The sequence below is a fragment of the Budorcas taxicolor genome, chromosome 2, assembly GCF_023091745.1.
Source record: "Budorcas taxicolor isolate Tak-1 chromosome 2, Takin1.1, whole genome shotgun sequence".
NCBI classification, from domain to species: domain Eukaryota; kingdom Metazoa; phylum Chordata; class Mammalia; order Artiodactyla; family Bovidae; genus Budorcas; species Budorcas taxicolor.
Genome location: NC_068911.1, coordinates 6,245,923 through 6,269,467, shown reverse-complemented (window position 1 = coordinate 6,269,467; position 23,545 = coordinate 6,245,923). Strand labels below are relative to the sequence as shown.

The 23,545-nt window shown below is 41.3% G+C and overlaps 2 protein-coding genes across 2 annotated transcripts in view; both read right to left on the bottom strand.

Annotated features, from left to right (window-relative positions):
• The window catches only part of LOC128043215 (cytochrome P450 3A24-like), a 39,582-nt gene extending 17,444 nt beyond the window's left edge, over positions 1-22,138 (bottom strand). Inside the window, exons 1-7 of the mRNA XM_052635500.1 lie at positions 22,068-22,138; positions 17,854-17,947; positions 15,934-15,986; positions 13,773-13,872; positions 9,811-9,924; positions 9,474-9,562; positions 4,205-4,353 (exon numbers count right to left, since the gene is read on the bottom strand). Of these exons, the coding sequence (XP_052491460.1) occupies positions 4,205-4,353; positions 9,474-9,562; positions 9,811-9,924; positions 13,773-13,872; positions 15,934-15,986; positions 17,854-17,947; positions 22,068-22,138 (670 nt within the window). The remainder of the gene's footprint in view (positions 1-4,204; positions 4,354-9,473; positions 9,563-9,810; positions 9,925-13,772; positions 13,873-15,933; positions 15,987-17,853; positions 17,948-22,067) is intronic.
• The window catches only part of ZSCAN25 (zinc finger and SCAN domain containing 25), a 430,575-nt gene that overhangs the window by 280,475 nt on the left and 126,555 nt on the right, over positions 1-23,545 (bottom strand). The window lies entirely within an intron of this gene.

Here is a 23,545-nt window from a genome sequence, read left to right as displayed (position 1 = left end):
ATACTGAAAGAAGGTGAGAGTATTAGTTGCTCAGTCCTGTCTGACTTTATGTGGCTCCATGGTGTATAGTTTTGCTAGGCTTCTTTGTCCATGGGGTTCTCCAGGCAAGAATACTGGAGTGGGTTGCCATTTCTTGCACCAGGGGATCTTCCCAACCCAGGAACTGAACCCAGGTCTCCTGCATTGTATGCAGAGTCTTTCCTGTCTAAGCCACCAGAGAAGACTATACTACAAAGCTACAGTCATCAAGACAGTATGATACTGGCACAAAGATAGAAATCAATGTAAATCAATGGAACAAATTAGAAAGTCCAGAGATATATCCATGCACCTATGGACAACTTATCCATGCACCTATGGACAACTTAGGAGAAGGCAATGGCACTCCACTCCAGTACTCTTGCCTGGAAAACTCCATGGATGGAGGAGTCTGGTAGGCTACAGTCCATGGGGTCGTGAAGAGTCGGACACAACTGAGTGACTTCATTTTCACTTTTCACTTTCACGCATTGGAGAAGGAAATGGCAACCCACTCCAGTGTTCTTGCCTGGAGAATCCCAGGGAAGGCGGAGCCTGGTGGGCTGCCATCTATGGGGTCTCACAGAGTCAGACACGACTGAAGTGACTTAGCAGCAGCAGCAGCAGCATAGACAACTTATCTTTGACAAAGGAGGCAGAAATATACCATGGAGAAGAGACAGTCTCTTCAACAATTGGTGGTGGGAAAACTGGTTCACTATGTGTAAAAGAATGAAACTAGAACACTTTCTAACACCATACACAAAAATAAACTAAAAATGTATGAAAGGCCTAAATATAAGACCAGAAACTATAAGTAGAGGAAAACAAAGGCAGAACACTCTCTGTCATAAATCACTCCAAGATCCTCTATGACTGGCCTCCAAGAGTAATGGAAATAAAACCAAAAATTAACATATGGAACTTAATTAAACTTAAAAACTTTTGCAAATGAAGGAAACTATAATGAAGGTGAAAAGACAGCCCTCAGAATGGGAGAATATAATAAAAGCAAATGAAGCAACTGACAAATAATTAATCTCCAAAATATACAAGCAGCTCATGCAGCTCAATATCAGAAAAATGAAGAACCCAATCAAAAACTGGGCAAAGACCTAAACAGACATTTCTCCAAAGAAGACATACAGATGGCTAATAAAACATGAAAGGATGTTGAACTTCACTCATTATTAGAGAACTGTAAATCAAAACCACAATGAGGTATCATCTCACACCAGTCAGAATATCCATTATCAAAAAGTCTACAAACAATAAAGTTGGAGAGGGTGTGGAGAAAAGGAAACTGTCATAAACTGTTGGTGGGAATGCAAACTGGTCTAGCCACTGTGGAGAACAGTGTGGAGATTCCTTTAAAACTGAAAATAGAATTGCCATACCACCCAGCAATCCCACTGCTGGGCATACAACCCAAGGAAACAAGAACTACCCCAATGTTCATGGCAGCACTATTTACAATAGCTAGGACATGGAAGCAACCTAGATGTCCATCGGCAGAAGAATGGATAAGGAAATTATGGTACATATACACAATGGAATATTACTTACTATAAAAAGAAATTCATTTGAGTCAGTTATAATGAGTGGATGATCCTGGAACCTATTATACAAAGTGAAATAAGTCAGAAAGAGAAAGAAACATACTGTATATTAATGTGTATATATGGAATTTAGAAAGAAGGTACCGACAATTTTACATGCAGGGCGGCAAAGGAGGCAGATGTAGAGCAGAGACTTTAGGACCCAGTGGGAGAAGGCAAGGGTGGGATGATTTGAGAGAATAGCACTGAAACATGTACATTATCATATGTAAAACAGATGACCAGTGCAAGTTTGATGCATGAATCAGGGCACCCAAAGCTGGTGCTCTGGTATAACCCAAAAAGATAGGGTACAGAGAGGTGTAGGAGGAGGATTCAGTATGGGGTGGACACATGTATCCCTGTGGCCGATTCATATTGATGGATGACAAAAACCTCACAATATTGTAAACTAATTATCCTCCAATTAAAATTAATTAATTAATTGGAAAAAATATTAAACAGAAACTACTCAAAAAGAAATAGACAATGTGAATAGACCTATAAGAAATATAAAGTTTGATTTGATAATCAAGAAGCTACCCACAATTTGACAATGAAAAGCTCACGTGCAGATGGTTTCAATGCTGAATACTACTCAAATATTTAAAGAATTATCAATTTTTCACTAACTCATCTAACAAATAGAAGATGACAGAATACTTTGAAAGTCATTCTTCAGGATCAGTATTAACCTGGTGTGAGAAACAGAGTAAGATACTAGAGGAAAAAAAAAAACAACAGATCAATGTAGCTTACGACCATGGATACACAAATCCTCAAGAAAATACTAGCAAACTGAACCTACTAATATATACAAAGATGTATACATCATATATAAGTACACTTTATCCCAGGAATGCAAGATTATATAATATGCCTTTTCAACAGAGTTAAAAACAATGACCACACAATTATCTAATACGTGCATAAGAAGCATGTGACAAAAATCCAATACACACTTGTGATTAAAAAAACTCTCAGAAAACAGGAACAGAAGGGTCTTTCATCAACTTGATAAAAGGAATCTATGAAAAACCCATAGTTAACAACTTAAGTAAACCCATAGTTAACACTAATACTTAATATGAAAAACTGGATGGTTTCTCTAACAGTAAGTGTAAGAAAAGGAAGCCTTTTGCACCACTTCTACCCAAAACTAGCAGATTCATGTTGATATATGGCAAAACCAATACAATATTGTAAAGTAATTAACCTCCAATTAAAATAAATAAATTTATATTTAAAAAAAGAATAGGACAAGGAAGACTTTTCACCACTTCCACTCAAAACTGTACCTGACATTCTAACCAGAAGAATTAATCAAGAAAATTAAATAAAATATATCCATATAGGAAATGAAGACTAAAATTCTATCATCAGATAACATGATCTTGTACACAGTGAATCCTAAGGAAGTCACTAAAAACCTATTAGAACTAATAAACAAGTTCAGCCAGGTTTCAAGATACAAGATCAAAATACAAAATCAATTGTATTTCTGTACATTGCAAAAAAATAATCTGAAAGTCACATTGAAAAAACACTCCATTTATAACATCAAAAAGAATAGAATAAGTAGGAATAAAATAAAAGATGTAAAATTTACACTCTGAAGACCACAAAACCTCATTGAACTAAATTAAAGATGTAAGTAAATAAAAAACATGCCATGTTCGTGAGTCAGAAGATTTACATTGTCAAGATGGCAAATTGACTGATATAAGGCATTTCCTTTCAGAACTCTAGCTGACCTCTTTGAAGAAATTAACTATCTTAGATTAAATTTATATGAAATTGCAAGGGGCTCATAGAAGATGAAACATTCCTGAAAAATGAAAGTTATAAAGACTCACATTTCCTGATTTAAAGACTTACCATAAAGCTACATTAATCAAGGCAAAGTGGTTCTGGCCTAAGGATGGATATACAGATTCATGGAACCGAGTTCTGAGTACAGAAATAAGCCCACATGCCTATGGTCAACTGAACACTGAAAATGTTTCTAAGACCACTCAATGGAGACAAAACAGTCTTTTCAATAAGTGGTGCTGAGACAACAGGATAGCTATAAGCAAATTACACCAGGAGTATTGATTTAAGTAATAACTGAAATTTGTACCTTTTGACCACCATCATCCAATTCTATCTCCCAAACCCTATCTTTGGTAACCAAAACTCTGACATCGTTTTTCTATGTGTTTGGATTTCTTCCTTTGATTCAACATGTGTTTGTCTTTCTCTGTCTGACTTATCTCACTAAGCATAATACCCTCCATTGAGGTCCAGACACATTGCTGCAAATGGCAGGATTTCCTTCCTTTTCACGGCTGAATAGTATTCTGTTGTGTGTGTGTGTGTACACACTACATTTTCCCTCTACATTTATCCATCCGTGGACACTTAGGTTGTAAAAACCATTCTATTGTATATTTTAAATCAGTGAATTGATGTATTCAATTATATCTCAATAAACTTGTGAAAAAGAAGGAAGGGAGGGAGGGAAGGAGGAAGGGGGGAAGAAAGAACAAGAGGGAAGAAGGGACGGAGGGAGAAATACAGAAAAAGAAATGTAGTAGGACACTTACCTACTGAGAGAAGAAATGGATCGAGGATATCAAATCTTAAGAGCTTCTTGGCATTCTCCACAAAGGGATCTTGTGGGTTCCCAAGGGAATCAATATTCACTCCAAATGATGTGCTAGTAATCACATCCATGCTGTAGGCCCCAAAGACGCTGAGTAGAGAAAGATAAACACAGACAGTTACAATCGGGACCAGCTGACTATCCATATCCAACAGAGTCAACAAGAAAATCATATAAAATCAGATGCCCAGGCAAGAAAGGTCAAGAGCCACACTCTCTGAGAACCACCTGCTGGATCACGGAAGACTGTCTGCTACTATCACTCACTCCTGAGGTGTGAATGATGCAACTGCCCCTGTGCTGGGGGGATGGGGACACTAAGACAAGTTAGACGCCCCCACCGCCAAACTCAAGGAGCTCAGTCATAGAAGGATAGAACCCACAATCAGACAAAGGACAGTAGTGTGCTTTGACTATGGGCAATAAAAGGTGTATGAGGACTGTGTCTGAGCAGAGCAAAGGGAGTAAATTCACTCCTCCTGGGGAGTCAAGAAAGGGGATATTGATCTGGGTCTCAGCTCACCACAGAACCTGTGCTCAGAGCTGATTCCCTTTTACAGCAAAACCAGAGTTGACATACAGTATCACATTAATTACAGGTGTAGAAGAGCGATTTTAAATACTCCATTTAAAGTTATTATTAAATATTGAATAGACTCCTTGTTATGTATCTATCCCTGTGGCTGAGTTATGTTATACATTGTCGTTTGTGCCTTTTAATCCTCTATCCTATCGTGCACTCCCCTTCCTACTTCCCACTGGTAACCACCACTTTGTTTTCCACACTGTGAGTCTGTTTCTGTTTTGTTATATTGATATTTATTAATTTTATTTTTAGATCCCATGTATAAATGATAACATACCACATTTGTCATTCTCTGTCTAACTTACTTCATTAGGCATAATACCCTCTAGGTCCATGCATGTTGTAAACGGCACAGTCTCATTCTTTTTATGGCTCAGTAATGTCTCTGGTGGGTGTGTGTGTATACAGCCATGCGGCACATCTTTAAGCGTTCATCCACGGACAGATAACTTATGTTGCTTCCGTATCTTGGCTGCTGTAAGTAAAGCTGATATAAACACTGGGGTGCATGTACCTTTTCAAATTAGTGTATTCATTTTCACTGGATGTATACCAAGGGTGGGATTGCTGGATCATATGACAGTTCTTAGCTCCCTGGGTGGCTCAGTGGTAAAGAAACTGCCTGCAATGCAGGAGATTTGGGTTCGATCCCTGGGTCAGGAAGATCCCCTGCAGAAGGGAATGGCTACCCAGTCCAGTATTCTTGCCTAGGAAGTCGCATGGACACAGGAGCCTGGCGGGCTACAGTCTGTGGGGTCACAGAGAGTGGGACATGACGGAACACAGACAATAGTTCTCTTTAAGCTTTTGGAGAAACCTCCATACGGTTTCCCACAGTGGCTGCATCAATCGACAGTCCACCAACCTTGTACCAGGGTTTCCTTTCCTCCACATCCTCACCCAAACTTACAGCTTTTGGATGATTTTGTGATTTTGATATGCATTTCTCTGATGATTTGCAATGTTGAACATCTTTTCAACTGTATATCTTCCCTTGAAACAATGTCTATTAAGATCTTCTGCCCATTTTTTCACTGGGTTGGTTGTTATTTAGATATTGAGTTGTATGAGACATTTACATATTTTGGATACTAATCTCTTATCATCACATCATTTGCAAATTACTTCTCCCATCCATTTACAAGGCTGTCTTTTCATCTTATCAATATTTTACTTTACTGTGTAAAAGACTTTTAAGTTCAATTAGATAAAAGTAAAAAATTAGGAAAGTAGGGAAAACCACTAGACAATTCAGGTATGACCTAAATCAAATCCCTTATGATTATACAGTGGAAGTGAGAAATAGGTTTAAGGGACTAGATCTGATAGATAGAGTGCCTGATGAACTATGGATGGAGGTTTGTGACATTGTACAGGAGTCAGGGATCAAGACCAATCCCATGGAAAAGAAATGCAAAAGAGCAAAATGGCTGTCTGGGGAGGCCTTACAAATAGCTGTGAAAAGAAGAGAAGTGAAAAACATAGGAGAAAAGGAAAGATATAAGCATCTGAATGCAGAGTTCCAAAGAATAGCAAGAAGAGATAAGAAAACCTTCCTCAGCAATCAATGCAAAGAAATAGAGGAAAAGAACAGAATGGGAAAGACTAGAGATCTCTTCAAGAAAATTAGAGATACCAGGGGACATTTCATGCAAAGATGGGCTCGATAAAGGACAGAAATGATATGGACCTAACAGAAGCAGAAAATATTAAGAAGAGGTGGCAAGAATACACAGAAGAAATGTAAAAAAAAGATCTTCATGACCCAGATAATCATGATGGTGTGATCACTCATCTAGAGCCAGACATCCTGGAATGTGAAGTCAAGTGGGCCTTAGAAAGCATCACTACGAACAAAGCTAGTGGAGATGATGGAATTCCAGTTGAGCTATTTCAAATCCTGAAAGATGATGCTGTGAAAGTGCTGCACTCAATATGCCAGCACATTTGGAAAACTCAGCAGTGGCCACAGGACTGGAAAAGGTCAGTTTTCATTCCAGTCCCAAAGAAAGGCAATGCCAAAGAATGCTCAAACTACCACACAAGTGCACTCATCTCACATGCTAGTAAAGTAATGCTCAAAATTCTCCAAGCCAGCCTTCAGCAATACGTGAACTGTGAACTTCCAGATATTCAAGCTGGTTTTAGAAAAGGCAGAGGAACCAGAGATCAAATTGCCAACATCTGCTGGATCATGGAAAAAGCAAGAGAGTTCCAGAAAAACATCTATTTCTGCTTTCTTGACTATGCCAAAGCCTTTGACTGTGTGGATCACAATAAACTGTGGAATTTTCTTCAAGAGGTGGGAATACCAGACCACCTGACCTGCCTCTTGAGAAACCTATATGCAGGTCAGGAAGCAACAGTTAGAAATGGACATGGAATAACAGACTGGTTCCAAATAGGAAAAGGAGTACGTCAAGGCTGTATATTGTCACCCAGCTTATTTAACTTATATGCAGAGCACATCATGAGAAACGGTGGGCTGGAAGAAGCATAAGCTGGAATCAAGATTGCCGGGAGAAATATCAATAACCTCAGATATGCAGATGACACCACCCTTATGCCAGAAAGTGAAGAGGAACTAAAAAGCCTCTTGAAGAAAGTGAAAGAGGAGAGTGAAAAAGTTGACTTAAAGCTCAACATTCAGAAAACTAAGATCATGGCATCTGGTCCCATCACTTCATGGGAAATAGATGGGAAAACAGTGGAAACAATGTCAGATTTATTTTGGGGGGCTCCAAAACCACTACAGATGGTGATTGCAGCCATGAAATTAAAAGATGCTTACTCCTTGGAAGGAAAGTTATGACCAACCTAGATAGCATATTCAAAAGCAGAGACATTACTTTGCCAACAAAGGTACGTCTAGTCAAGGCTATGGTTTTTCCACTGGTCATGTATGGATGTGAGAGTTGGACTGTGAAGAAAGGTGAGCACTGAAGAATTGATGCTTTTGAACTGTGGTGTTGGAGAAGACTCTTGAGAGTCCCTTGGACTGCCAGGAGATCCAAGCAGTCCATTCTGAAGGAGATCAACCCTGGGATTTCTTTGGAAGGAATGATGCTGAAGCTGAAACTCCAGTACTTTGGCCACCTCATGCGAAGAGTTGACTCACTGGAAAAGACACTGATGCTGGGAGGGATTGGAGTCAGGAGGAGAAGGGGACGACAGAGGATGAGATGGCTGGATGGCATCACCGACTCGATGGACATGAGTTTGAGTGAACTCTGGGAGCTGGTGATGGACAGGGAGGCCTGGCGTGCTGCAATTCATGGGGTTGCAAAGAATCGGACATGACTGAGCGACTGAACTGAACTGAAAAATTTAGGTCATTTGTTTACTTTTGCTCTTGTTTTCTTTGCCTTAAGAGTTAAATCCAAAAACATGTTGTTATGATTTATGTCAAAGAGCATTCTGCCTATTGTTTCTTCTATGTTTTTATGGTTTCCAGACTTACACTTAGATCTTTAATTCATTTTGAGTTAGTTTTTCTATTGGGCATGAGAAAATGTTCTATTTTCATTCTTTACATGTAGTTGTCCAGTTTTCCCAGTACACTTATTGAAGAGACTGTCTTTTCTCCATTGTATATTCTTGCTTTCTTTATCATAGGTTAATTGACTCTAAGTATATGAGTTTATTTTGGGCCTATCAATTTTATTCAATTGATATGTGTCTCTTTTGTGCCAGTACTCTCTAAAATCAAGAACAAGACATGGATGCCCACTCTTTCCGCTTCTACTCAATATACTATGGGAAGTCCTAGCCACAGGAATCAGACAAGAAAAAGAAATAAAGGGCATCCTAATTGGAAGGGAACATGTGAAACTATTACTATTTGCAGATGAAATAATATTTTATATAGGCAACCCGGAAGTTCCACCAAAAATCTACAATAAATAAATTCAGTAAAGTGACAGGTACATAATTAATTTGTAGACATCTGGGACTTTTCTATATAGTAATAAAGAACTATCAGAAACAGGAAATAATAAAACATTTCTGTTTAAAATCACATTAAAAAGAATAAGACACTGAGGGATAAACTTAACCAGGGAGGTAAAAGACCTATACTATGAAAACTATAAAACAATGAAGGAAATTGAAGGTGATACAAAGAAATGGAAAGATATCACATGTACATGGATTGGGACAATTAATATTGCCTAAATGTCCATGTTACCCAAAGCCATCTATAGATCTAGCATGATCCCTATCAAAATACCTGTGTTACTTTACATAGAACTAGAACAAATAATCCTCAAATTTATATGGAACCATACAAGACTATAAATAGCCAAATCAATCTTGGAAAAAAACAACAGAGATGGACGCATCACGCTCCCTGACTTAAGACCAAACTGCATTTTTGTCTCCCAGAATACCCAAGGTGACACTTAATCAGATAAATTAATCCTGGCTCATGTACACAGAAGATACCTTCTGATATTTTCATGAGCCAACACTCATTCTTGCCTGGCCGGCCAGTCGGAGTTGTAACACCATACACCTACTCCTGTCTGGTCACTAGAGTAACTCAGCAGTAGGAAGTTGGCTCCAAGGCAGGAAACACAAGGGTCTCCATGGAGCTCAGAGGACCAGCAGCTTCACCCCTACTTACTCTTTCATGTTGACGGACGTGCCTTTCTCTGCTTCCTTCCTCAGGTTCCTCACCAACACATCTCCATACTTCCCAATGATAGGGAACATCTAGACACAAAACACAATAGCACTGGAAGTTAAATGTGGAGACTCAAGTTTTAGAAGAACCTGGTTTTCAGGGGCATGCAGCTATAAGTGACATTTTATTATGAATCTGACGATGTCTCTTTTAGGATGTGAAGATAAGAACCATTTTAGGAAACTCAAATTTGGCATACCACTCTTGGACAGGGATATGAATTTATTTTCTATCCTAATATTTAAGCTACTCGTGGAAAACTCTCTTCTTTTCTTACCTCCTTGAGCTTCCCACTGGTGAAAGTTGGAGACAGCACTGTCCGTATTCTCTTCCATTGTTCATCCTCAGCCGCAGAAACAGCATTTTTCATAATTCCCATTGGACCAAAAACCTAGAGTTGAAAGCAAATTTAACCCTACCTAAGTGTTGGAAGTCTCAACAGTTGTGGAAAATGTGTTAATAATTTGGGAACAATGTATTCAACAAATCTTTAGTGACTATCTACGTAGTACCAGGCCCTATGCTGGACGCACAATTAACATTTATCCTGAATGTCTAGGTTCCTGTGAATGTGGAAGAGACATTCAGCCACTTGATGTGTTTCCAGCCTTCATATTCCAATCTCTTTTTAAATGCAAATGACCTATGTAGTACAGGAAGGGTTCTTCCAGGGGGATAGAAGGGAATAACATCTAGTTCATCTTCCTGGGCTATGCAGAGAAGAAAGGGATTGGTGACAGCCAGCCAGATAACCTTGACAGACTGCATTTTGCCTCAGATTACTTCTGTCTTTACATATATTTACAGCCTGATCATGGAGAAGGCAATGGCACCCCACTCCAGTACTCTTGCCTCGAAAATCCCATGGATGGAGGAGCCTGGTGGGCTGCAGTCCACGGGGTCACTAAGAGTCGAACACGACTGAGTGACTTCACTATCACTTTTCACTTTCATGCTTTGGAGAAGGAAATGGCAACCCACTCCAGTGTTCTTGCCTGGAGAATCCCAGGGATGGTGGAGCCTGGTGGGCTGCCGTCTATGGGGTCACACAGACTCGGACACGACTGATGCGACTTAGCAGCAGCAACAGCCTGATCAACTGGAGAAAGGAATGTGCTGACATGGTCAGGGCTTTTTAAGAAGTACTAATTATGCAAAATTTTATGAATCTACCTCATATTCTGAAAAAAAATTGCACAATGACATGGAAAATATTTTCCCCTACATTTCCCCCCAGGAATGGAAAGGAGAAGACAATTCTATTTCTCAGCTTGGGACAGACATATGAAGCCAGCCTGTTTGAAAACTTCCTCAATCTTTCAAATTTATATTTTGTTTTAAAACAGATTGCTCCAACACTCATTCATGATAAAACTCACAAAACAAGAAGACAAAGAAATTTCCTCAACTTGATAAAGAGCATCTACAAAAAGACCTACAGCTAATATCACTTTAATGATGAAATACCGAAGTGACATCTTCAAGACAGGAGACTCAGCACCAGAGTGGAGACTCCAGCCTTTGTTGTCTCACAATTAGATAGCCCACAGTAAATGAAAATAGGTCTAAGACGCGTCAGCAATGCAACAGAGCACACTTGAAAATAGCTCACAAAAAGAGTAAGAAGAGTTGCATTTTGTTTGCATTATCCCTTCCCCTAGGCCAGCACTGCTCAGCAGCAAGAGGAAATTCCCCAGCCTGAGACATTTTCCCTTACTGGAAAAAAAAAAAACGAAAAGACTAAAAGAGACAACAGGATCACTGACCAGTTTCTCCAGCCTTTCAGAACATTGCACAAATGACCTGCTTTGCTCTCACCCCACCCAGAGACGGGCAGAGCCAAGACATCTAGAGACAACTAGGAACAAAGAAGAAGGGCAGGGACTACCAGTGTCAACCACGCAGCAGGAGTGACTATGGTTCTCTGTACCCTGCTCTGCAGAAAGCCCCAGAAACTTTGCTAGGATGAAACCAAGTGCCAGCATAGTCACTGGAAAACCTCTGAAAATTTTGGTGCTGATCACTCTCCCGGGGTTCTACATTAGCAGACTCCAATTGCCTAAGTCCTCCCTTTCCCCTCAACCCCCAAAAGAGCTGCTCCAGCCAGTGACGTCCTGAGACCCAGGATCCACACCAGCTGCCAGTCCTGATCTTTTGGGCTGGACATGTGCAAAACCCCATCCCAGACCCCTGCAGCTGCTCAGGTGTCTACACTACATCAGTGGAAAGCAGCACGTATAATGTGCTTCCGTAGCTACACAAACACACACACACACACCTGTCTCTAACTATCTATCTGTCATCTGTCTATATCATCTGGCCTGTTATCATCTATCTACATACAAAAGTGTGGATTTACACTGATAATTCAGCCGGTGGCTCCACAAGGTTTAGTCAAGTTTCTCAGTCTCTGAACCTGTGACTTCTTCTCCAATGGTGAGAATGCCAGCTTCCATCATCCTTTCTATATTATTACTTGATCAATCCTCCTTTATGGAGCAAATCCACAATCCATCCCTTTCCACTCACAATGCCCTCTCACCCTATGAGCCACCACCACAAGTGAGTATTTTGGGCTCCCTTACCAGTGAAAGTGAAAGGGGCTTCCCTGATAGCTCAGTTGGTAAAGAATCTGCCTGCAATGCAGTAGACGTTGGTTCGATTTCTGGGTCAGGAAGATCCCCTGAAGAAGGGAAAGGCTACCCACTCCAGGATTCTTGGGCTTCTCTTGTGGCTCAGCTAGTAAAGAATCTGCCTGCAATGCAGGAGACCTGGGTTGAATTCCTGGGTTGGGAAGATCTCCTGGAGTAGGAAAAAGCTACCCACTCCAGTACTTTGGCCTGAAGAATTCTATGGACTCTATAGTCCATGGGGTCTCAGCATGTCGGACATGACTGAGCTACTTGCACTCTCACTTCAGTGCCCGGCTGCCATCCCCGTGGACACCCCCCCTCCCCACTCAGTCTCTGACTTGGAGCCACTGTTCTCCTTCTCTGGCCCCACCCCTTGATGTGTGAGGCTCCCCACCTACTGTGGCCCCTCTTTGGGTTTAGGACTGGAATGTCTAGGAAGAGATGTCAGGCAGGGGAAGGAGAGGGGAGGGAAGGGGCAGGAAAGGGAAAGGAAGAGCCATGTGCAGCTTCTGATCCCACTGAAACTGACCAGTGCCTGTGGCCTTTCTCCCAATCAACTGATCAATCAGCCACCTTTAATTTCACATTCATGGTGTTAAGGCAGTTGCATGAACCCTACTCTACTGCCTCCAACCCCACTAGAGCTGCCCAGTTAGTGCCACTGCTGATGCTACAAGACCCAGGGTCCACACCAGCAGCCAATCTTTTTTGATGCACATGTGCAAAACACCATCAGAGGCCCCTGCAGATGCTCAGATGCCTAAAGCCAGTCCTTACTACTGTCACTCGACTGCACTGACACACCTGCCCACAGCTAACCTCTGCAGCCACACATCTGCACACTGCCAGGCTCAAGCCTGAGCACAGCAATGAAGACCCAGCACAGCTAAAAATACAATAAATAAATATTAAATAAATAAATTATTTTAAATGGATAGTCTTTCCATAAATGGTGCTGGAGCAAATCAGACATTTAGATGCCAAAAAAAAAAAAAAAAACTTAACCTCACATGTTACACAGAAACTAATGCAAAATGGATTATAGACTTAAAGGTAAAACATAAAATGATTTAATGCTTAGGGACAAAATAGGAGAAAATCTGCAATGCCTAAGATATTTTGGACTTGACAACAAAGGCAAAATCCATAAAAGGGAAAACTGATAAATCTCTCATCAAAATTTAAAGAGCAGTATTTGCTATGCTAAAGATCCTGATAAGAGGAAAAAACAAGCTACTTGCCACAAATATAAAAAAACAGTAAGAAGGAGCCTTGTAGAGATGGAACAGTTCTGTACATTGATTGTCGTGGTAGCTACAAAATCTACATCTAGGACTCATTTTCACAGAGCAAAACATACACAATGAGTGAGCATGAAACTGAAGAAATCACAATAAGCTCTGTGGATAGTATGAATGTCAATTTTCTGCTTTGAAATTGTAGTCTAATTAATCAGTGTATCGCCATTGGAGGAATCAGGATGAAAGGTACATGACATCCAGCCTCTCTGTGTTTTTCTCTTTTGACAATATCTTGTTAATTTATAACATACTTCAAAATGCATATCTAATAAGCAAATTGCAAATTAAAAAAAATGGATGCCTACCCTCCGGTTTGTGAAGACAGAATAACATTCTTTCACTAGTACTGTTTTGATCATGTCTGGATCTGTGATAACCAACAGAGGATGTTTACCTTCAAAAATCCTGTATAGGGAAAACAGAGCTGATTAAAATTAAGGAGCCATTTTCTGCAGCTGGAGCCATACCTAGAAGTCCAGATGTTTATCTTAACATTACATAATCCATCCTTCTAAGGTCATCATTAAAAGTGCCATGAACACTGCTAATTCTAGGTGGTAGGTATATGGGTATTTCCTATATCATTTTCCATAATTTTTATAGGCTTAATGTATTTCATTATCAAGAAGGAAGTTAGGTTAGTAAATAACTAAAGAAAGCAGATTATCTGATAATTTAAAAATAATTAAGGAGAGACCATCTACTCAGTCATTTTTGAAGATATACACAAAGCATGAAAATGCATATAATATTAGATGAAAACTGTAGACACATCTATCATAAATATGTAACAGTATATCTGCAAATGGAAGGAGATTTGGAATGCTCCACAACTGACAGTAAGATTATGAAAGATTTTCTTTTCTGTCCTATTTTCTAAAATTTGCTTATTAGTGTATATTTTTTCAGGAAAAAATTTAAATAGTGATCTCTCCTTGGTAGCATCAAGTTCAGGATAATTTGAACAAAAGGAAAAAGAGAATGAAAAAAATCAGAAAAGCATGTACAATTCATCTGTTAAATATTTTGTTTTCATTATATGGGTCCCACGGGCCTCAGGCTCCATGTAGATGACATCCATCACCAGCTCGGCAGGCCCACGTCTGACCCACCTCTCACACAAAGCTGACTCCTCAGACGTGGCACGTCACTGTTTGACCTGATCTCCTGACTTGTCAGGATGTCCCTTCATGGGAATGGGCCACTGGCATGAAGTTTACTCTGAGTTATTTACTGTCTTCTGACATTTTGGTTTCACTATCAAGCACTTGCAATGGCTAGAACAAATTGGAAGATTTTCTACATGTTCCTTATTCCTCCTTTAACTCCACAGGAGAGTTTCAAATCGTTTTGTGATCACATAAAAAATTGCAGAGAAACACTGCACTTACTTTTGCTCATTTCCTAAGGCTGTTATAAAACTCAGAGGGTGTAAGTGGGTGTCAAGAGCATTTAGTGCTGAAGCAGTGACAGGAGGGATTGAGGAGGCGCTTAATCTGCTCTTCCACCAGACTGACCATATTACTTGGACTATTCCCTTCTTCCCATCACGGTTTTGCAACAACACTTGGAAGGAGAAGAGACAGTGGTTTCGGGTGACCCTTTATATTCATGATGTCACTCCCGTCTTAATAATTTCTCTCACTAACAATCACAATTCAGATTTTTGAACTCACTTCAGATCATAGTGATTCTGTGTACTGATGAGTGGGGTCTAACTCTATAACAAGCTTTCCCAGGTGCTCCTCATACATCCAAGCATGAGAACCATTTTCTAAAAAGGGAAATGGGATCCACTATGGAAAAGAGATGGCATCCAGAGCTCACAAATACTAAATGTTGGCAGGGCAGCTGGAGCTGGGCCAGTAGTGTCCCAGTGCTATGTATTCTTTCCACTCAACCAGGCTCACATTTGGGGCGATGGCAACTCACAGGTTCCCATGGTTTCTGAGGGCCTCATGAGAGAAGATGAAGAGGTCTGGACAGGTAGAGCCTCTGCCACTTGCTGTTGGCAAAGAAGCACCACAAGACACTTCTCCCTCTGCTCTCACCAAACCTCCAACAGCTCCTAAAGCCCACCTGACACACTCTGGGTTAGATATATATACCCTATATCTCCTCAAAATCAGAGAAAAACAGTAGATAAAACAATCATTGAATACAATTCTATTGGAAAATCTTACCTGAAAATTAACAAACAAACAAACAAACAAACTCCATACATGCAGAGAAAGTAAAAAGCTAAGCAAATATGATTTCCCATTATGTTAACCTATAACCCTCATCTCTTTTTCCAAAAGGACATATTAAATCCAGAATTTAAATAAAGAATATTGTGTTAAATTAAAAGAGAAGATTCACGAATCTCTTCCAAGAAGCTCTGGACTGAGAGTGCCCTCCACACCATCAGGGGAGGGCAGGATTATTATAACAAGTGTGTCCGATGGAAGTTTTCAGAATACTTACCCCCACATTTTCCCATACTTTTTAAAACATTCTTCATCAAATTCACAAACACCCTACAAGGAAAAATAATATTACATTATTAATATCCTGTACTGAACCCTATCTCTAATTTACAAAACTACTATTTTTCACTGGCAGTTGGAGGGAAGTTCTTATTCACAAATGTCTTAAGGGAAAGGAGAGAAAATAGAGGAGATATTTGTAACTGACAATTTAAAACCACTCGTGAATTTTCTTTGAATATTATAGATAATAAACACTTACCCCTGACAGTGAATACTAATTACTCCTTGTCTTCTGAAGGCTTTTTGCTTGTGCATGTGTTGTCTAAAATCTCTTAATCTCTAGTCCACCACGGGCATGTGACAAAACTGGAAATGAGGGAAGTAAGGGTTTCCTACACACACTTTCATCTCCTAGTTTAACAGCCTTTTCATTTATCTCATGAGCTCTTTCTAGAATTTCAGCAGAATAAGGAAGTTAAAGCACCAGTAATGTCTTCTAATCTTGCAGATTTAAAAGACATCTAAGGGGTGTGTGTTCCATGAGAAAGTGAGTGAGTGAGTGAATGCATGACAAAGTGGACTCGCCTTCTAGTTTTCCAGCTCAACACAGAAAAGATGGGGCGATGCCACAAATATATAAAGAACAGTGCGTTTTAAACATCTGGCCTGAGGTTTTACTTCTGTAACTTAAAAAAAGCCTGTCCCTAAGTTTCTATCATGATATTTAATGCTTTAACAAGTAAATGAAGGTCTCAAGAACTGTGGGTTGGGACGCATCTCCTAAGGAGTTCACCTGGGAAAGGTGGAGAGGAAATTACTGCTTCTTCAGATGGAAGAATGTTCAGGAAATTCTGAGGCAGTAATGAGACAGTGAAGACCTCAGTTGGGAGAATCAGGATCTGAGAAACAAGCCTCATGTCTGCAGGACAGGAAATCTGAGCCAGAGAGCAGCCTGCACACAGGGCTCTGCCCCTGCACATTTGAACACAGCTCGCAACCTTCAGTTCAGGGGCAGGGCCCTGGGGAGGCATCAGAGAGGAATGAATATCAGAATTCATAGTCCATCTGCCACCTGGTACATTCCTTTCAGTTAAATTAAACTGCTAATAATTTTGTCAAATCATATCCTTTCTAGTGATTTTTGTATATGTGATTCTGCCTTATTTTTAAAAACCTCCACAACTTATTTAGTGGTTAAATAGCTGAAGTAAATAGACAACCTTGCCGCAGTTACACTCATTCCCTGCTCAAATTCATCCATGAGTTGCCTGCTTTGAAGGCACAGAAAAGAAGAAAGCTTTTGTTCCATTTTTCTTATCCCAAAAGATGTCATGTGTAGCAAGAGGTAAAGCAGAAAATGCGAAAAAAAAGCAAAAAAACAAAAACAAAAAAACCCTGCAGGCATTAGCAGTTCTTGAGGAAATCCAAGTATGTGCAAATTACCTGATACATTAGAACTGAAGCATCCAAGCAATTCAGGAGAAAGGAGAAAAAAGGGAACCCAGAGCTGATGCTACCAACAGGACTCATCTAACTATATTGTACACTGCTTAATGAGCCACGACCAGGCATCCCTTCATGGTTTTCTCCTGATAATTAGTAAGACTTTGCCTTGCTGGCAATCTGCACCTGGCAGAGAGAAGATCCTCTTCACAAAGCTTGTAAGATGGAACTTCAAGTCCTATGCTGACTCAGCCAAGAGAGCTTGACTGTCTGAGGAGGCAAACCTGAGGCTCTTAACAGCTGACAATAGAGGCCTGGGATAAAGAGGGCATGTGTGTGTGGGGCCTATGATGCCATTTCTGGGAAATATGAAAACTGACAACTGCCTACTGAGGAGGAGAATTTTTACTATGGAACTCAGCTGGGATTTGCAACCATAAGAAGCAAAAAAGGGACATCAAACAACACACACCTTTCGGTAGGACAGAATGTTTCCAAAAACAGGCAGAGGTCTTGGGCCAGGAACCCCCAGCTTCTTAAACAGTCCATGTGAATAAGTTCCATATCTATAAAGTGAAAGAGAAAATCCAGGTCAGGGATTGTGGAATAAGTGCTGGAGCTGGCTAGTCAGTGATTCAGAACTGGAACCATCAGCCTAGAGAAGTAACATGTAAGCAATAAATACCAGCAATTCCAAAAGCAATAATTACTTTCATTCATCTTCTTTCCCTCCTCCACAGTGAGACCATAAATAGCAGCTGAAATCTTGATGGTCCCAATCTTAGAGTGGATGCTTGATAAATGTTTATAATTTTGGAGCTCCTGAGAGGTTTATGCTATAATTCCTCCAAAAAAAAATCATTCATATGTAATTAGTAAGTTGATTCTTCCATGGTTTAGAGATTCTCATTCTAGATACAAAGGGGAAACTTTCTCTTTCTGTATCAAACCTGAGATTTTGGTTTTCTGCATCCACTCAATGACAGAGTTCCTAGGCTCTGCCTTGGCCTTGTTCTCATCCTTCTCCTTTCCTCTGATGTTTTCTTGTTTAGTCACTCAGTCATTTCCGACTCATTGTGACCCTATGGACTGCAACATGCCAGGCTTCCCTGTCCTTCACTGTCTCCTGGAGTGTGCTCAAACCCATGTTCATTGAGTCAGTGATGCTATCCAACCATCTCATCCTCTGTGCCCTCTTCTCCTGTCCTCAATCTTTTCCAGCATCAGGTTCTTTTTGAATGAGTAAGCTCTTCCCATCAAGTGGCCAATGCATCAGAGCTCCCTCCATGATCTGACCTCATTTTAAGATCTGATTCTTCTTAATTCTGTCTTCAAGAGCAGGATTTAAAGCAAGCACAGTGTTCCTGTCTGTAGAATGAAAACTGCATTCAAGGCTTCCATTGCCATCATAGAAACTGAGCACCTTTCAGCTACACCCATGGCTCTGTGTTCAATTTGGTTGACTTGAACTACAAATAAGTTGCAGTGATTGACTCTTTTGTTCCCTGAAACTGTATAAATGAATCAATGACTAAAGGATCTGTCTCCAGACCACTCCCCAACTCATGGCATCAGGTCCTCCAACCACCTGCTAAGCCCAGTGCCTAATTTACATTTGTTTTTCTAAAGATGCTCAATCACAAAGCCTCTGCACTTCAACTATCTTAAAAACCAATCAAGCTGGTGCTCCCTATCACAGGCCTGCCTGAAGGTTATCCTTCATGTATTATGTGTGCAAGCCCACAACTCCAGGTTCTAGATCTTTGCAAGCCTGCTCATTCTGGTGTTGCTGAGAGATGACAAAGTGCAGGAAAAGACAGGCTGAAGGAAGAGACTGCCATCTATGGTTTAAATGTGAACCTGCTAGGCCTCTGAGGCTAACTCTGTAGAGTTAAATTAGTAAGGTATGGTTGAAAACATGCTGTGTGTGTTCATAATGCCCTACAGGCACTTTCAGCAAAAAGATATCAGGGTTCCCAGTCTTCTGTTACCTTCCCATGTAGAGCAAAAGACACTTTGTGTGACAAAAAATGAGTGACCATAAAAAACTTCAGAATATTAAATGAAGATCTTGTCTCTCCTTTTTGGAAGGTAACCTTTAAGGTAGCACAGGTTCAAATTTCTGCACAAATCCAGCAATTTTACAATATGTGATAAGAGAAACCCCCAAAATTTCATGGACGGACCTATGCTGGAAGCGCACACAGAGGTACCTTGACCAAGCGCAGTTGGCTTATCTCTCTCTCCTCCAAGGCAAGTGGCGGAGGTGTGGGTACCAACTGCCACAAAAGGGGTGGCCTCAGCTATTCCCACCCCAGTTGCTTCCCCTTTTGTTTGTCTTCCTTTCCTGCTTCTCTTCACAAACAGGGCAAGTCAATGTCTGCTTCTGAACCTTCAGTGTGCTACATGAACTCAAAAGTGATGCCAAGCAATTGAGTAACCATGTTGGCAACACTGGTCCCACAGAAAGCTCTGGTCTAGTGTCTAAACTCACGTTGTTCCACCAAGGTGGCAGGTGGACTGAGTGAATTATTTGGCTTCATTCTAGCTCTTCACTTTTTGGTTCATGCAATAATGCTATTTTGGGTAAAAAGGAAGGGGCTAAAGATAAAGCCAACATTTTTATAGCCTTTACATTGTGTCGGCATAACGAGAGCATTGCCTGCAGCGGCTGATTCCTGGCTGCACCAGTACCTTCTCAGACTACAGGGATGTTTGCCTGGTGGGGACACTAGCTAGTACAAGCCACACTGTCAGACGGACCACACACAGTGTGACTGAGATTGTGTCTTCACCCCAGGCTTCAAGCAGATGTGATAGCAACCCTGCTGACCTCCTGTGGGACCGGGTCTGAGGAGAATCTCTGGGAGGAGGGGGAGGGGGGGTCTGCTCTGAGGAAAGAGGAATATTCTCCCCTCCATCCCAGTCTCTTTCTAGATCCCTCTCATATCATCACCGGCTCCCAGGCCTGTATACTCATCTGCCCTGAAGATTAGAATAGCTTGCTGGACATGCATATTTAAAAAGATATATCACAGGAATATTTTACTACACTAGATTCATATTCCAGGCATGATTCTAGAGGGTGAATTTATTTACATACCTTTCTAGGTACTGGACAACAGTCCTCATTTATCCTTCAGGGAAGAAACACATGCTGGAAATACTCACATCAATTTTTAAAATCTAGTCCTAAATAGAATGAAATTAAACTGTTCCACATAATTTTATAATATCAGACAGAAAATATATTGCTGCAATACCTTAATTTCCTAACATTTCTTTCAAGTAATTAAAATGAGGTTAATATTACCCACGTTCATGTCATCATGATTCCCTACACTTAGTGAAAATGAAATTGACAGAATCCAAATGTGATTTGTAGGGGTATCTCTAACCACTCATTGGAAGTAACTCCTGTCCCAACCTAATGCATGATAACAGAATCTCAACATTGAAAGGAATTTTTCTGCTAGATGGTTTTGATTCAACCTCCTGTGCCATACTTATTAGGGAAAAATCACTTAAAATCCAAACTGGACTCGGGCTTGTGCCTCTTGTAGGCCTCAGTTCAGTTCAGTCACTCAGTCTTGTCCGACTCTTTGCAACCCCATGAATCGCAGCACCCCAGGCCTCCCTGTCCATCACCAACTCCCGGAGTTCACTCAGACTCACGTCCATAGAGTCAGTGATGCCATCCAGCCATCTCATCCTCTGTCGTCCCCTTCTCCTCCTGCCCCCAATCCCCCCCAGCATCAGAGTCTTTTCCAATGAGTCAACTCTTCGCATGAGGTGGCCAAAGTACTGGAGTTTCAGCTTTAGCATCATTCCTTCCAAAGAAATCCCAGGGCTGATCTCCTTCAGAATGGACTTGTAGGCTTAGTAGATTTCAAATCACAGGGAAAATAAATTTGTACACTGATTCTAACTCATCCAGAGATTGAAAGAAAAGGTGAAAAAAATGAATATAATTTCAAAGTTTCTACAAACTCTCCTCCAATCTTAAGCTTTCTCATTTGGAAACTAGATAATTTCTGCAGAGCACAGGGTGCAGGAATTGAGTCTTAGGAATGGATGCCCTGAGGAGGGGCACAGAAAAGGAGGAGAGATGAGTATGAAAAAAAGGGTGCTCGGTCTCAGGCCTCCAAACAAAGTCAGAGTGTACCCGGTGCCTTGTGTAAATGACACCTGGAAAGAGGGTCTGGAGCAGGAACTCCTGAGTGACAAAGGGGACGATACTTTCTCATGTCTCTTGCAGCAGGTACAGAATCCAAGTCAGAGAGAATGAAACAAAAACCCACGTTGCTCCTTGCCTCCAGGATTCCCAGCTATGGGGATCAGTGAGGACTATGCTGCATGTGGGCCAGTTGTTTTTAATTTGCCCTTGATGGACTCTGGTTGACTACTCTAGGTCCATGCAAACTGGTAGTCAGTCAGAGGGTCATTCTCAGGAGCAAATAATGTCACAAACCCTCCTAACTATGCTAACAGCAACTCGGGAGTAAAGCTAACTCCTTCAACAGATGTGGGTAAGATCAATAATAACCCATTTGGTGCCCACAGCACCTGATGCTAGAGCAATTCTCCTCCATTTACTTTGAACTTTAAAAGACTAAGGGAACCCCCTTTCCTGCTTAGCATCCCAAGACCCAGGTTACAGAGGAGATGAGCCTGATGGTTACTCACAGATAGAGGAGCACCAGGCCGGTAGCCAGGAGAACCCAGGTTTCCACGGAAAAGCTTGGGATTAGCTCCATGGCCACTTTTCTTGGCGATTCCCTCCTCTGAGTTTCCTTTCAGCTGTGCGTGCTGCCCTCTGCCTGCCTCTGCATGTGGACCTTCTGTTCACTTCAGGTGGAGATTTAGTGCAGTTGGGAGATTTATGTGCTTAGAAAGGAGGTGGAGCTGGAGCTGCAACCAACAGAAAGGCCACCTGGGCTCCACCTGCAGGAGCCCTCTCTGCCTTGGTAGTTGGCAGAGCATCATACACATTACAGTTTGACCTCCCTTGAGTTCATATTATGTAGGAAATCAATAAACAACTCAATCAACGTTAGCAGCAAGCCCAAAGGTTGCAGAAACTCAAATAAAGCCGCTGGCTTTAATTTTCCTCTAAACCGCCCCATCTCTATGGTTGCCTGCAGTCCAAAATGTTTGAAATCCTTCAAACAAGATGGTGGTGGTGGTTTAGTTGCTAACTCATGTCCCACTTTTTGTGACCCCATGGAAGCAGTCTAACAGGCTCCTCTGTCCATGGGATTTCCAGACAAGAATACTGGAGTCAGGCGCCATCTCCTCCTCCATGGAGTCAAACAAGATAGCTGTGCTGATTGTTACTCATACAATTCTTTCTTCTGCCTAGAAATGTTCTGTGTCCCTTATAGGCTCTTAATTATTCTTCCAAATAAAGCTCAGACAGAACATCTGTGTTAGAGATTTCCCAAACCAGCCTCCTCGAGCAGATATAACAATTTCGTCCTCTGGGGAACTGTCCCCTGCACACAATCCTACTATCTCCCACACCACAGTCAGTTTCCACAGCTAGTCCCCTCAGTGGATCAAGAGCTTGGGCACATGCTGGATACTAGCCACAGTCATGTACCAGGTACCTAGCAGACTGCTTTCTGCAGAGTGCGCATCCCGAAAGGTAGATGGACTGAATTGGTAGAGGTAAGACCACTGGGCACCTATGTGCCTTCTCCCTGTGGCTCTTTGGTGGCCATGCCATCTTCCCGAATTGTTGACACACCAAGAGGGCCTGGCTGGGTCTTGGTCACTGTCTCTGTGTTTTCAGGAGGATCCACCAGGATCCTGTTGACAAGAGGGCCCCAGAAGGAGAGGCAGGACATGGAGGAGAGGGTGATGGCTGTACCAATGGTATCAATTCAGGATGATTCCTGTCCCACCCTCAGAGTATCCTGCTAGTCAGATTCTAGATCAAAGAATGCTCCCCTCTCTCTGGAAAGGCTGCAATCCAAGATCAAAGTGTGTAAAGAGAGAGAAAAAAGCAGCCCAATGGCCAAGAGGACCCCAATGTGCTTAGCCACCAGTAATGTGGCACATACAGCAACAGGACTCCGAAAAGATCACATGAGGGCATGTTATCTCTGGGGTACGTGGGATGTTAATGGGTCAGAGCAGATGGGTTCGCACTTCTGGACACA